The sequence below is a fragment of the Colius striatus genome, chromosome 1, assembly GCF_028858725.1.
Source record: "Colius striatus isolate bColStr4 chromosome 1, bColStr4.1.hap1, whole genome shotgun sequence".
NCBI classification, from domain to species: Eukaryota; Metazoa; Chordata; class Aves; order Coliiformes; family Coliidae; genus Colius; species Colius striatus.
The window spans coordinates 117,729,904-117,745,959 of record NC_084759.1 but is presented as its reverse complement, the minus strand read 5'-3'; the positions used below and the strand labels follow the sequence as shown (position 1 = coordinate 117,745,959).

The 16,056-nt window shown below is 39.0% G+C and overlaps 1 protein-coding gene across 1 annotated transcript; it reads left to right on the top strand.

Moving 5' to 3' along the window:
• The first annotated feature begins 3,493 nt into the window (after positions 1–3,493).
• Positions 3,494–7,105, top strand: LOC104557220 (lymphotactin). Its single transcript, XM_010201364.2, has 3 exons — positions 3,494–3,594; positions 6,067–6,184; positions 6,800–7,105. Exons 1-3 carry the CDS (start codon positions 3,525–3,527, stop codon positions 6,903–6,905), a joined length of 294 nt encoding a protein of 97 aa, XP_010199666.1. The 5' UTR covers positions 3,494–3,524; the 3' UTR covers positions 6,906–7,105.
• The last annotated feature ends 8,951 nt before the right edge of the window (positions 7,106–16,056 follow it).

Below are 16,056 nucleotides of genomic sequence, written 5' to 3'. Positions count from 1 at the left end.
CCCTGATTTCATCTTCAAAAGTGACAGTGTCCTGTGGCAAATCTTCAAGTTCAAAGGGATGCTGAACATTCATTGAAGATGCTCATTTCTAGAAGTACATAAGAATTTACTTACCTGTAACGATCTTGGGCTCTCTTTTTTGAAAGCAAAATACAATATGAGAAGATGCAATACTTCAAACAGCTTACCCTGGTAAATAAACTCTGATATTAGGCCCAAGACTGCTCATTGTATATTTCTTTTCCTTCATATGGGTTGCTGACATGAAACAGGGTATATACAACAATTACTTCAGTAAAAATCAATTGACCTTGTTAAAAATGAAGAAAAATATTGCATTCAGAAGTAGGCTAGTAACTATGCTAGAGCAGGCCCTGACTTTGCATTCTGCTGTGGGTGAGCAGTCTCACTTGTCCCTTCATCCCTCTGTGCCCCAGCCACTGTATTGGTAAGATGGAGGCATGCTGCTTTGCATGAACAGGGGCTGAAGGGCTTAGGAGAGCCTTCAAACTACTCAAGCAGGAGCTTACTGTTGCTGTCCTCTCCCAGGGCTGTCTGTCTCAGCCTCACCTTCTGTTGCATAGGAAGTCTAGGAAACTCTAGGAAAACAAAGTCTGTGGTTTTCTGCAGGTAAACAGTCTCCAAAGGTTAAATACTGATAGATGTACACATCCATACAGTCGATATCCACTCTATGCATCTGCTTCCTCTCAGCAGAGCTCTCATGAGACATCATATCTCTAGCCAAGGGTTTGGGATGCATCATGTAAAAGTTAGTCATCTTTATTCACAATTCAAACTTTACAAACTGTGACATAATTCTGTAATTATATTGTCCATTTCATCTGTGAATGTACCACATGCTGCAAATGATCATTTTACTCCAGAATGCTTTGAAGGAAGTCTGTGATGAGTGGGCCATACAAGAGGTAGACAAGCCCCAGGACAACAACCACTAGCATTTGACTTGTGCAGAACTGAGAAGCAGTAATAGGAAAAGTATTTGGGCACTTTTATAAACTGTAATTTTAATACGACTTGCCAGCAAGAAAACAGAGAGACTCTACATCTGATCAGCTTGCACTAAGTTTTTGCCACAGCACAGAGGAAGGGCACACTGGTGTTAGGGTACATGCAAAATGAACCTTTATACAACACTAGAATGTCAGAGAAAGCCAAATATGTTCATGTAGGGTTGTGTGACTCAAGCCCACAAACCTCTTCTCCAGAACATAGGCTTCACTGGACATAAGTCAGCTATAAGAATGACAGCCCAGGAGACCACAGCAAATGAGAACTACAAAGAGGGGAAAAAAACCTCACCACAAGGCAATTAAGAAAGCTGGAAAACCGAAGAAGCAACAGGCTTTTTAATAACACCTCAGGGATGAATCTACAACTTCCAGAAGCTTCTGTGGGAGGGACTGACTTTTTCTGTGCTGTCTCATATTTAATTGAGATAGTGACCCTTCCTCTTAAAGCTATGGACAGTGGATATATATATCCATGTGTACGTATACCAGCGAGTAGAAGTGGAGGAACATCTCCTCTGTTAATGGGGATAAAACTTCTCTCTACCATCAATGACAAAGTTGCTATCTTGCATCTCAAAGCTGATAAGTACAAACAAATTAGAATATCTCAGTTAAGAAGTGATTTCAGGCAGCATTCAGCCAAGCACCTGACTGCTATCCTGCTGGGAGACAAATCTGTTAAGTTTAACAGATTTCCCAGTAGTGCTGCTGAGGTCATTACAGTTACTTCCCTATGTGGCATCAGGTAGGTCCTTTAGAGGCTTTGGCTGAAGCTGTGGCTTCCATTTTGTTGCAACTTCATTAGTGCTGCAAATTCAAATAAAGCAGTAAGTCCCTTCCACCTGCTTAGTGTCTACTTTTGCCATTGTTTTTCCCTGGGTTGCACAGTGTGTGTAAGATGAAGGAATCAAATCAAAAGGAACAAAAAACATATGTATATACAAGTAAATCAAGCAGTATATTCTCTACTTGTAAGACCTATAGACTGCTCCTAAGGTTACAGACCAGCTGTTACATATAACCTAGGAGTCAAGTATTTGAGCTCAGTTCTCAACTCAATCTTAATTTGCCTGAAGAATCTCAGGGAATTGACTTCTACCTGCTGTGTTCCCCCTTGCAAAGTAATTTACGTTGATACAATCGAGAGTTTAGATAACTGTAAGTAACTAGCTGAGGTGAGGCCTGGAGTTAACAGCAGGGGAAATTTCAGACTCACATGAATGGACACTTGCTCCAGGCTTTGCACTGGCTCTATAACACTGGTTCTATACCACTGCCCTGCAATGTCAAACATCAGGCAGCCTAGTGCGTACCTATTCATGCCAAGCCCAGCTGGATCGCCCTTGGCCAGTAAGGCATGGCTTTTTCTACCAGACACATCAGTGTTCCAGAATGTGAAGCACAAGAGAAGATTTCTGCTCAGAAGCTCTGGATGATGATGCCAGCTCAGATGCTGCTTCATGTGTGGCCTGGAGATCCACAGCTCCCTTGAAAAATATTTGCAGGCACAAAACTGCTGGCATGTAGCAACATAGACCACAACATAGAAAAGATACCTAAAACTGGGAAGTAGAACTAGTACTGACTGCAAGATAAAAAGGACATTTTTGGTAGAGTTACAATTGAACCAAGTTGACATATCTGTTATCAACACCATGTTTACATGGGAGTGCACTGAATGTTTTAATTTTTTCCTATAAATTGTGTATCTCTGACTCTCTAATACCCAAAAACTTTATAAACTCTTGTTCCTCTTTGAAACCACTGTACTTTAGCTATGTCTGACTAGCAGGAGGGCTTGTGGATCTGGCTCTGTATCTAAGAGTGTGTTCTCTCTTCTTTTTCCCAGCACACAATGATATCAGCTTTAGCCATATGAAATCAAGGAGAAAACAGAAGAGGTTTGACAAGATTCTCCACAGTCCTCCACACATAGGAAAAAGGAGCGATATCTCTCCAAAGCTAAGTATTGAAGTGATCAACTATCTACAGCCACTATGGAAAAAGCCAAGGCGTTCCTCTTTCCGTCATCCTTTAGCTCACAGTTCCCTTTTTAAGTGGTCCATTGGTCAAAGAGGTAACTCTGAATGTTACTCTGTGCCTCTGCTGTGTGGTTTAGCTACAGTTCTCTAAGTTGAGGTGTGAAAGGACAGGAACAGATATTAAAGGTTTCCACTGCAGAATAAGAGCTCTCACTTTCTGCAGCTTGAAATAAACCCTACTTGCAACATAGAAGCAAGTGCAACCACAGCAGGGTTTGAGCAGGAAAAGCCTTCACAGGGGGGCTAGTGAAGGACGGGTGGGGAGAGGAGGTGGTTCTCTAACACCAGAAAAAGTACTGCCACTCAATTTTTTCCACTTCCAGTCAGCCCCACCATGACGCCCCAAAAGTGAACACAAAAACTGACCACTGAGTGGTAATATATAAACTCTGTGAGAGGGCTGACAATAGCAGCTTTCTTCTTTGCCTTGACAAAGAAGCCATCAGCAATGAAACTCCATGCTGCAACTATCCTTGTCATCTTCTGGCTTGGTGTCTTCACTGTGCACATGGTGAAAGGTAAGTTTACAGCTCAAAGGGAAAACAGAAATTGCTCCATAATGCACCAATGCCTGATGAGCAGAATTCATTCTCAGACGAGGTTGATTCATAAGATAAAGCTCACAAGTAATCCAGATCAAAACCACAAGAAAGACAGTTTTATGGGAGATTTCATCTGATGACCTGTAAATTAGTAGCTGACTTCTACTGTAATGCAAGGAGAGTTTCTGTGCCTTGGAATACTTAAAGGGTTTCTATGAATTATTGTTGCTTTTAAAATCATTAAGTCTTGAAGACACAATGTCTTTTAATCTCACTGATGTCATATAGCAATGACTTCTATTGGATAATAACATTTCATGAAAAATATTTAAGACTTTTTTTTTCCAGATATACTACTTATGTGTATTATCTTATTTTTTTATATCTTTTTCAACTGTATCACTTTGGTTCCTCCAATGTCCCTATTTTAAGAAGTTCTTCCAGTTCTATATCACAGGTTACCTATTTGTTTCTAGACAAATATTTTAGTACAGACAGGCAAAATATGAAAAAGAATTACAAAGGAGAGCAATGGATTAGTACAATGTCTTTTCTCTCTTCCTAATTTCATGCAATTTAACATCTTGTTTGAGATCATTTATAATCTCTGAGATGTGCCATGTTTATCAGCTATGCTTTAAATATTTGCCTACAATGACGTTTAGGTCTGTGACTTTTGATTTGGATCCACGTATCATGCAGAAACATGGACATACACACATAAGCACATCATACACAATCAGATTCACAGAAACGAGCACATAAAAATCACAGAAAATACTCATGTGCAAGCCTTATGCAAACCCACAAAAATACACAAACACACAGAAAAGACATCTTCACAAAACCACACCGAAACCAAACTGAGACCTGACAAGCATTCACAAGATGATGTAGCTACACACTGAGTACATTGGCCTAGTGCTCCTAGAGCTCAATCATACTACATTCTCCTATGTTGATTAATGATGCTCATCTCAGGAGACAAAACACACAAACACACACAGAAGGAAGGAAAAAAACACAAGAAGAGGTAGTTACAGGTGCAGAGCAGTTTGCTTTTGTTCCCACGCTTAGAAAAGCTCTACCGGTATTCCCTGCACACACTCCTTGGAGATAGTTTAGTAGTAGAGAGAACATTTCCAGGATTAGTAAGGATTGCTTGGCTACCTTTGAGCTATTTAATGCCACATTTTGAAAACCAATCTGATTGAGGCAGTAGGATACATATTTGTAATGAATCATCAAAAGATACATTGCACTCCATGTGACTAAAGCAAGATCAAAAGAGATATTCCTTCAGGCAAACAAAATCTCAAGAATTAGCAGCTCTGTCAGTACTCATACACTGGCTGTGCTACAGCTTCTCCAAAGCCTGGTATGTGTTTGCCTCAGATATTCTGATTATTTCAGAAAAAACCTCACAATGAGATTATGTGAACCAGATTTTACACTCAGCAAGTTGTATCTGAACAGATCTTAGACTTTCCTCAAGTCAGTTTATAAATTCTTTAACAAGAAACTTCAATACATCAGTGTTCCCCCTGATGTCTTCCCAAACCTGTCTTTGATGGGTAGGAGAAAACCAGAAACTAGCAAGTGGAAGCTTCCAATAAAAAATACATATAATTCATCTCACTTAAATGAGCTCCTATTTTTAGTTATCATCATGTAAGGTAGCAATTGTGCAGAGAATTTTACACTGTTATCTTGATCCTATTTATTAATCACCAGTGTTATTTCCCTGAAACGGATGAAACTGTTGGAGGAAAAATAGGATTAAATTACCTATGAAATGAGTCTTATAGCAAGAGTATACAAGTACTTAGTCTTCTGGCAGATATACTTCCCTTTCTCTCAAAACTTGGTTTTTAGCATCAGTTTTGGATGTCCAATGTGAAATAAGTATTCTTGCTTTCCTGTCCTTCACTTGACAAGTAAGCAGGATTACTGATCCACATTCAGAGGGCATTTGGAAATCCACATGGTGAAGATGCCAGTTCTAAAGGCTACTTTATACAGACACTTATTTGCAGATTACAGAATCACAGAATCTCAAGGGCTGGAATGGACCTCATCTAGTCCAAGCCCCCTGTCAGAGCAGGACTACCTAGAGTAGGTCATGGACTTAGTGATGAATGATGTCAAATATCTTTCTGGTATGGAAGTAGTGACTCCTTAGAGGCTGAATGATTATACCATTGTTCAGGAGAACAGGAGAAGGTTATTGTCTTAACTGAAATAGCAGTAACACTTCAGAGATCATTAGGTGCATCACAAAAATTACCTTAAACTCTCTGGTATACCTGGTATTGTGGCTGTGCATCATGAGATACTTATGTTCTAACCACAACTGGAAATCTGCTGGAATTCATAATTTATTAATTATGGCCAAATATGAACATAGTATTGACTACCTTTGTCATTTATCTACTTTACCCCTTCTAGGAAGTGCTGGAAGTCAGCCCATGCGCAATCTCAGTTGTGTAAGTCTGTCTACAAAGCAACTGAACATCCGAAATCTTATCAACTATGAAAAGCAACAAGTTCCAGTAAATGCCATCATGTAAGTATCCAGAGCACAGTTCACCTTCAGACTTGTCTATGTAAACAAGCTACTGTTGAAAAAGAAAAGGGTATCTGAAGACAATGCATGACCCAACTCACTAAACCTGGCTAGTTCAGGTCACTCTTTCAGTGTCCCCACAGAAGCAGTCACCAGGCAGCTGTGGGAACGAGGGGAGACGGGTGAGCCTCAGAGTGTTGAGAGATGTATGCTTCTCACAAACAGAAATCTGATAGAAATCTCACTGAACAGCCAGACCTTTTGTGCCCAGAAAGTGGGGAAAATCTCAGTGAGGGGTCAAGGTTGTTTTATCAAATGCAAGCTCCACTCCTGGGCATTAAATGTGCATCATGATTTCAAATAAAATCTCAGAATACCAACTATGCAGCTTTTTTAAAATGTGCACAGCTACACATGGTACATAGACACATATATCATAAATAGGGAACTAAAGTTGCAAACTGATGTCATTCCAACTAACAACTACAAACTGTAGCATATGATATGGTTTTACCACATTGTTCCTCATGTTCTGCATAAAAACCAAGAGCAGTAAACCTCAGTTTAAAGACTGAACTTTAATGGCTGTCTGGTTTGCTTGCTTTCTTCCTACAGGTTTATCACCACAAAAGGTATCAGGATCTGCGTAAGCCCGAATCAAAAATGGGTGCAGGTTGCTATGAAGAAAATAGATCAAAAACGTACCACCAAAGGCAAATAACCTGTCCTAAGCAAGCATCCAAGGCCAACTAAATGGAATCATCATCAGCACTGCACATAACAGGGAAGAAAGTTTTAGTATCTGCTTTGAACTCCTATTTATTAATTGGCAATAAAATCTCTGAACAAAGACAAACTCGCCAGAATCTGTTCGTCCCTGGTTGTATGTCTGCTAACTTTTTCACTTTATAGCTGCACTCTGTTACACTGTTTATTTTCTGAAATGCTTGCTAATATTTAATTACAACTGAATGTAAATATCTTCTCATCCTTGCTGTTCTGACTAGAATGGTATTTAAGGGTGAATGGTAAATATTTTCACATACTGTAGAGAAGATTATCTTCCACAGAGTTGAATGAATGTAGATCTCTATCCCGATGAAGGTCAGAATGTTCTGCATTGAGTGCTGTATTTGGAAATGTGCTATATAATTTAATGGTTACTCATACCTATATAATCTGTAAGTAAGCTAATCTCATGCTTCAGGCTATCACTTGGTCAGAACAATATTCAGAAGAACATCCTTGGGCCCACTATTTTTATATACAGTATTGAACTATTGGATTAGTCTGCAATGATGTATGGATACTCTCACCAAAAGATGACCTGGAGTAACTCAGTGTAGCTCTATGAATGTAACCCTATTCAACATTGTAGTGGGGAAGATTTATCCTACCCACTGACTTCTGTAAAGTTACTTCCATTTCACCCTCATACCCTGAAACAATCGATTTACTTTTTCCTTTGTTTTTCTCTGAATATGGAAGAGCAAATGATGACTGGAATCTATATTTCATAAACTTATAGGAACTCCTTGCCCTGGAGAACTACGTATATTTAAAGTAATGTATTTTCTAAATTGATAAGTTCTACTAACAGAACATTTTGTATTTTAATAAAGTTACTATAAACATAGGAGCAAATTATATGTTTGTCTGCTTGAATGTAGTGCATATAGAGACTGTTGAAATTAATACCAAGATGACAGTACAAATCTGAGTCCTTTTGGGCAACAAGTCAGCTACATCTGACACTACTACCAACTCATGACTGTCTTCAAAAGCAATCCTGTTCTGAGCTTTCTACACCGTATTTCAGCTGTGAAGCCCATATTCTAATACCTCTTCAAAACTTCAGGTACTTAAAAGTCAGGCTTTGTACAATGCTTGGACGATCCCCACCTTATCAGAAACAGAAATGGAATAGCTCTGGGCAGAGAGAAAATAAACCAGCATTTGAGAAGCTTGAGGTGTAGAGTAGAGGCACAGTCAGAGAGACTCCAGGACCAAACTTCCTCTTATACTACTGCATGTATGTAGCCTGCTAAACTATGGGTTTTTCATCACAAATAACCTCTTGGTAATACACATGAAACTACAACATTTCCAAACTACACTATAAAAATAAGAGCGCTTTACTCTAAAAGTTAGTCTTCACACGTCCCTGCTTTGATCAAGTCTACAGACAGATTGTGTCTCCTGTGGCTCACATTTTGTCATAGCTCAGTTCTCTGTAGGGAAATGCATTTAATTTTCAGTATCCAGGTTTTAAAGCAGTGTTACCACTTAGGCAGGGAAGAGAAGGATGACTTTGTGTCACACTACAGAACAGTACCAAGGCAGTCTGCTGAGCCTCCATTATATGGAGTGATGCTTCCTTACTGAAGTCTTTGACGTCAACTGCACTAAAGAAAAAAAAAAAAAGTTGTTGCTGTAGACTCTATAAGAGCTTTAAAGTTAGAAACATTGAGATAAGATATTTCTGGACTACAGCAATATAAAAACTGGCATTCATTCCTTTTGAATCATCAATCTCAAGGCCCCAGTCCATCATATTACAGGCAATGGAAACACTTTTGCTCCTTTCAACATCATCAGACCATCAGCAGACTACAAAACCAGGTCACCTATAAGCTCTTTCAGATGAATACCATCAGCTTCTACTGATCAAATTCATCCAGGACCAGAACTAATGAACATTCTTTTGACAGGTAGAATTTTAATGCCTTTGCTCACATTCAATAGTGTCTTATCCTGGAATTAATCTTGTTGAAGTGAATATATATTTTTTTAATTAGGACTATCACAACCTGAGGATATATATTAACCAGCACATAGTAATTAATATTTCATATCTGCTTATCCTCATCACAGTACATAGCACAATTAATAAACATTTTTAAGAGTGAATCATGCTACTTAATAATTACATCTTGTTTGCTATGCTTTGCAAGATCTGCAACGATCCTTGTGCACTTCTTAGGAGTTAATTACTATGGGTGATCAGCACTCTCAGCATCTCTACCTACTCAGCCACTAAACCCCTGGGACTTCCCTGCCTGTCCCTGACCATTACATACCACAATCCTTGCTGGGGTCCCAATTACATGCTATTTTTGTCATCTCTGCGTAAACTGAAGCTTATCTGTAATGGCACTTCTCCTATCTAGCACTTTTCCCCGAGGCTCTCAAAATGGTTTAGAAAGAATGGAAAATATTATTAAATCTTTTTTCACACAGGCACAAAAGTGCAAAAGGAAGAACTAGAGTGCTGTTGTTTTGTTGAAGGCAAGTAAGAACCATAGTCTTGGTCTCCAATATCCTTAGGAAACATCTCACTTAGAAAAACAGGAAGTTAAGCTCCAAGGTACATTTGAAGATTTGGGGCTGTGGTTGCACTGATGTCCTCCCTGCACTTGACTACCCACCATTTCTTCTCCAAGTGAGGTAGGGAGCAGGTGGCTCATGGTGACTGCTTTTCTTCCTGCTCATCCTCTGTTGGACTGCAGCCTGTAATATGAACATTAATTTCCTTTGGTTTCTTTCATAAGATTTGTGCACCACTTTGCCAGAAAGGATCCCTCAAATTTATGTGGCAGACCAGGGAGCAGTAATATTTGAAACAAGTCCACAATTTCTCTTCTCTCACACACCACTCACACAGTTTCCAAAGAGATTGAAGAGATGCACCGTGTTTGGAATATTTAGTACAGGGGAAAGACAGCAGAGAGCACAACGGACAAACTCTTAACGTGTGTTGAGTAGTCGAAGCTTCACTAACTTAACAGAGGCAGACAGTGCAACTACCCATCCCTTTCAGCATGTTGGCTTTTTGCGTGGAAAAAAAGCATACTTCCTGGACAATGACTTTACATAGTTATGGTACAATCACGGAATGGTAGAATGGTAGGGGGTGGAAGGGACCTTTAGAGATCATCTAGTCCAACCCCCCTGCAGAAGCAGGTTCACCTAGATCAGGTCACATAGGAATGTGTCCAGGCAGGTCTTGAAGACCTCCAAGGAAGGAGACTCCACATCCTCCCTGGGCAGCCTGTGCCAGGGCTCCCTCACCTGAACAGTAAAAGTTTTTTCTTATATTTAAATGGAACTTTTTGTGTTCCAGCTTCATGCAATTATCCATTGTCCTGTTGCTAGCTACTATAGAAAAAAAGGATATTCCAACCTCCTGATACCCACCATTTAGATATTTATAAATGTTAATAAGACCTCCCCTCAGTCTCCTCTTTTCTAGACTAAATAGCCCCAGTTCCCACAGCCTTTCCTCATATGAAAGATGTTCCAGTCCCCTGATCATCTTGGTGGCCCTGAGCTGGACTCTCTCCAATGACAAATGAATAATGAATGTTGACGAATGTAGTTGCAGCTACATTATTTCTACTGCTTCTTTATAATTAAGGAACTAGAAAGTTAAGGGTTTACAATGACCATCAGCTTTCCTGGAAACTGTAACTACAACATTCAATCCCTAACCCTCGATGAGCTGGAATATTCATTGATTTTTTTTTTACATGCCTTCTGACTATAATTTGTGCTTTGTTCTACATTGGAGGTTTTTATCCACTAATCACCTACTTTAACAGATTGCTCAAGACCCTACATGGGAAGAAGAAGGGGGGGAAGGACTGAGTACTTTTGTACAAATACTAATGCATCAGTGATGCCATTTTGCCAGGTATTAGGACATGACATGACGAGTAAAGCACGTTAATTCAGCAAATACAAACATTTTCTTCTCTCATCCCTGTGGAATATTGCACCGCATGGATTTTAGAAAGCTAAGTCTTATCTTTTCATTTGAAAATTAGTTGTTGACTTAACCCAAATCACTAGGGATTGCTACAGAAATCATACCCATCAAATTTTATGACAAGTTACTATGGAAAGTGAGGGGAAAGGTAGAGAAGTAACAAATAGGAAAAGAGTGACAGGGAGTTGTTTCAGGAGAAGATGGTATGAGGAAGGAGTCATCAAAGCCTTCGGAAGTCATAGCCTTTTGGTAGCTCACTTGCTCTTTTGATTTACCATTTCTGCTCTATGGCATGTGCACATGTGTGTTTCTCATCACCTTGGGGAAACAGAAGCTTGAAAGATATCCATAAACCTGGAAGCCTCAAGCTATACTCTTCCACTTGCAAGTTTTTAGGAATCAACAAATTGAAAATATCTGAAATTACTACACTGCAAGTGGTTGTCAGTGTAAATGTGAATTTAGATGGGCGTTTGATTTGGACAGCATAATAAAACTGTATATAGCACATTCTCTGATCAGCACCACCACTGCTGCATAACCGAGTAAGCCCATCCACTCTCTGTGTACATCTAAGAACCTTCCTGCAGCAATACCTGACCTGTTCTAAAGGCACTCTTCTGGCCCCCTCTTATTGACTACCATGATTCTTGTGCACTTACTAATACTGAGAACTGTTTCTGTCATTTTCCACTCCATGCTATTCATCCACAACTTGTATATTTTTAGGAGATCCAAGAAGAAACAGAACAGACCTGTCAGGACAATTCCTATAGAGGGTCTCATGGTTTACTCTTCCCCCATGACAGTTAAACCTTCACCTGACAAATATAGCAGAGAGAGAGTAAATTGTGCAACAAACAGCTAATGACAAAGAAGAGAAGAAAACCTTATCCTTCTCACTTCTGGCCTATAAAACATTAAAATAATTGAATCAACAGGTTCCGACTGACAAAAGATAGTGTTTCCACATATATACCATCTGCTTGTGTCTTTCTACGTTCCAAACAAAGAGAGTAGTGCAAAAGAAATTCTTCTACTATTAATTTCACCATCATTAGAAATAGGATACATCAGCCCACAAAAGACCTCATCTAGAAAATGACCAGAGCAAGCTATGGACACACTTTCTAGCATGCAGTCTCCAGGGAGTTTGAAAAGCCTGTTGTGTGAAACAGTAAATAACCATTCCCAAACCAAGTATGCAATTCCAAATTAAATTAATCTATCTTAGTGAGGATCATTTGAGACATTTCCAGGGCATGTGATGGTTCAAGGCCTATTTATTGCCCCTACTGTCTTCCTTTAAAGAGACCATGAAAATGAAGTTGCACAGCAGGCCTTTTCCTGGGGGAATTTTGGGTTTCCTTGTCATCTGGCTGTGGCTTAGAATAAAAGAGTCGAGACCAAATTGTTGCATGTTTGTTATGCAAAGGCAGAGGTCAGTCCTGACATAAGAAAAAGGCTCCAAAAATACAAGCTCATATCCTGCTCTACTAGTGACTTGACTATTAATTTTTGTTGATTTGGGCTATTATGTATCATAGTAAATATTTCTTACATTAAACCTTTAAAAATTGAAGTAAAAAAAATAACAACTCAAAACTCAAAAAATGTTTAGAAATTATAACACCTGAAACAAATCTGATAACTTTTTGCTTCCTCTGGGTTTCTGAGTCTTTTAGTTCCATACTGAGGTTACAGTTTCCTCAAGAACCATTAGGTAAAAAGGTGTTTTATGTAAGAGTAAGCAGTAAGACTTGAATTCTTCCTGAAAGTATGGTGTTGGAGAGAGTGACAGTAAGTGTGCATATGTCTTACATCATGCATGTGTGCATCGATGTGTCTATGCATGAATGTGCAAGATGAGGCTTCTGTAGGCTTCTTGGTGGGAAAAACACCTTCTTGTTTCCTGTCATCTACTACCTAATATCCACCATGGTGCCAGCTCCTACAAGCCCACTGTTCAGAGACCATTAGAAAGTTACCTTCATATACCCCAGCAGGACAACACTGACTCACAAAAAAATCTACAGTGATAATTGTCTAGTGCCTTCTTGTGTGATGTGAAAAGAAAATGTCTCTGTTAGAGCTTCAGCCTTCCTCCAGCATCATCCTAATCCTGCTATAAACAAACACTGAACAGGAATTGCCATGCTGTCAGTTGCCAATTCACCTGGTACTATTCTTGTTGTGCCTTATTAAGGCTTTCTAGCATTAACATCTCTCATGAGGGAGACCTTTTCTGCTCAGAAGTATTTGCTGTAATCATAACAATCAAGTTAAGCAACTAAATTGGAAAAAAAATTAGATCTCTGTTTCTAGATTTTTATTATACTAGAAAATAGTGAAGTGTCAATTACTTAATGGATAAAATTAGTAATATGATTATAAAAAATTTACTCTAAGGCATATGTTTTATGCGCTCAGTTTTAACTTTTTGCATGAAAATCATTCAACTGGAGAAAAATAGTTGGGTAAAATTCACTTTTTTAACTCCAACTGGTTGATTACTTCCTATTGTGACTACTTACAGCAAATTCAAGTTCCAATAGTGTCTAAAGTCTTTAGAACTACAATCATACAAAATAACTCAGAGAAAATCCTGGAAGAAGCTTTGTGGTAATAGCTGAAGATTTTAGTAGAAATAAAGCTGGGTGTTTTCCATCTCAAAAATCATTTAAGAGATTTCAGGACTTCAACTGATAGGAGGAATTAATGAACATATTTTCAAACTCGCTAAAACATGCATTTTGCATTGAAGCCCCACAAACTTTCCTGTGGCTGCCTAATGAGGTCTCTGTTCAAAAGCATGATTCACAAGGTGACTTGTGGGAGTTATGTTATGCAGGTGAGAGTGTCTTCTGTGCTTTCCCTCAGTCAGCCCAAGCACTTTGTGGTATCAGCCTGAGCTCCCTGAAGGTCAGGGGAAAGCGTTAAACTTTTGACATGTGATATCCCATCCAGAGCTGCTTCAAAAGACACCATTGAGTGTATCTGCTGGCTTACACAGCCACTACAATTGAGGCATCTCATTTCCACTTCTATAACTAGCTTTCCGTTGACACATGTTCTCTTTGTCAGCGCTCTGTTGGTCAGAGAGTGTCATTCTAGGTTTCTATGGGACTCTTCACGTACAATGTTAAAAACTTCAACAGCGCAGTACAGCAAAAAAGTAGCTAAATTAAAACAGGGTAAAATAAATTTAATTCAGAGAACTTCAGCCACAATGGGGTTTGAGCAGCAAAGGCCTTCACAAGAGGGCTTAGTAACAGATAATGGAGCAGAACGATGTGGTTCTCTGTTGCCAGAATTGAAGTTTTCTGCGTGTGTACACTTTTCCCACTATTCTACTCTCTCTTTTTTTTCAGAAAATCATAATACATGAACTCCATGAAAGGAGGCTCCTGTTAATCACTTCCTTCTCTACCTTGACACAGAAGCCACTAGCAAACTCCACACCACAGATATTCTAGTCGCCTTTTGCTTGATGTCTTCACTCTGCACGAAGTGAGATGCAAATTTGCAAGCCAATAGGAAGATAGGAACTACCAACCATGCTGCACTTGTAGTTTGATGAGTTCAGGATTTATTTTCAGCCAGAGTGGATTCATGCAATCAAACAGCAAGAAACCATGTTGAAGGCAGTTACAGCGTAGCTTGCCAGTGTGGAAGAGTCATCTTAGTGATGAGCTTCCACCTTAATAACACAAGGAGAGTTCCTGTGCTTTAGAAGTCTCTTATTTGCTCTCCTATAACTATGAAATCTTGGAGCCATATGTATATATAATGTCTTTTAATCTTATTGATGCCTTATGGCAGTGAACTGCATGGGTTAATGATATTTGATGAAGATTATAAAGTCAGTTTCAGATACAGTCTTTCCCTTTTTGCTGTGCCTACTTATATTTCATCTCTTATTTGCCCTTCTCTAATATATGTATATACCTAACCTTCTAGAATCCTCATTTACCAGTCCATCAGCCTTCTGACAACGGATCTTACTTTTTTATTGGGTTCTCACCTTGGTGATAAAAAAAGTTATAGATGTGAGGATGAAGGAAACAAAAAAAGCATTCAAGAAAAGGGGATACAAGTGATTTATATAATGAAATCTTTTTCCTGACTTTGTACAGTTAAGACCTTAAAACCACAGTTGCCCATTATTTATAGTGGTGATGTGATATAATCTCACACTCACGGGTCTTGCCTGCTGCTCTCACGGGTGTGCATAATCACAAACGGAAGAAAAACTTTTACATAGATTTGAGAGTACAAAAATCACAGGCATGAACTGATCACATGTAGCCTCATGCAAACCCATCAAAATGCAAAAATTAAAGCACAAAAAATACACATGTACAACACAAGGGAAAGACAAAACCATGGATGCCTCTAAGGTTTTCATTAAGTGACCCATGTGCAACCTGAGGTTACTGCCACTCTTTTTGCTGCTACTTGTTTTTAGGCATTTCATGAAGAGTAACTCTCTATCTCATCTTCCTTGTTTGCAGCATTGTTAGCAGCTGCTTCAGAACCAAGTGCTTCTGTTTTCTGGGGTGGATAATTTGCTATAAAATATTCCTACGTAGGGAGACACATGCCAGAGAAAGTCTATGGAAAAATACCCTGGATTTTTTTGTAAGTATAAGTGATATACAGAGGTGACAAGACTTAGAGAGAAGTAACCAAGGTAGCTAACAGTTCTGTCAACTAATGGACCAAAGAAGAGAGATTTTGTCAAAACAAAAAAAATGAAAAAGAGAGAAAAAAAACATGGCTTGGAGACCATGTGGTAAGGCAACTTTTCCAGGAATTTACTGTTGATTGCTCAGTGAGTTTGTTTTTTCTAAAAATCCTGTGTTAAAGGCACAGCAGGCAGACATATCATTTCTGAGGGAAATGAATTGCAAGGAATAAAAAGAGTGGAGATGGATTGGTCCTGTCATGAAAAGAAGAAACGGAGAGGGAATGACAGGCAAGCATAGTAGTAGCAAAGGAGTGTGGGAGGAAGGAAAAAAAAAAAAACCAAAAAAGGATCAGAAAAGTGAACAACAGGAGATAAAAAAAGGAGAAAAATGAAATTACAGATGTGGACCTCTGT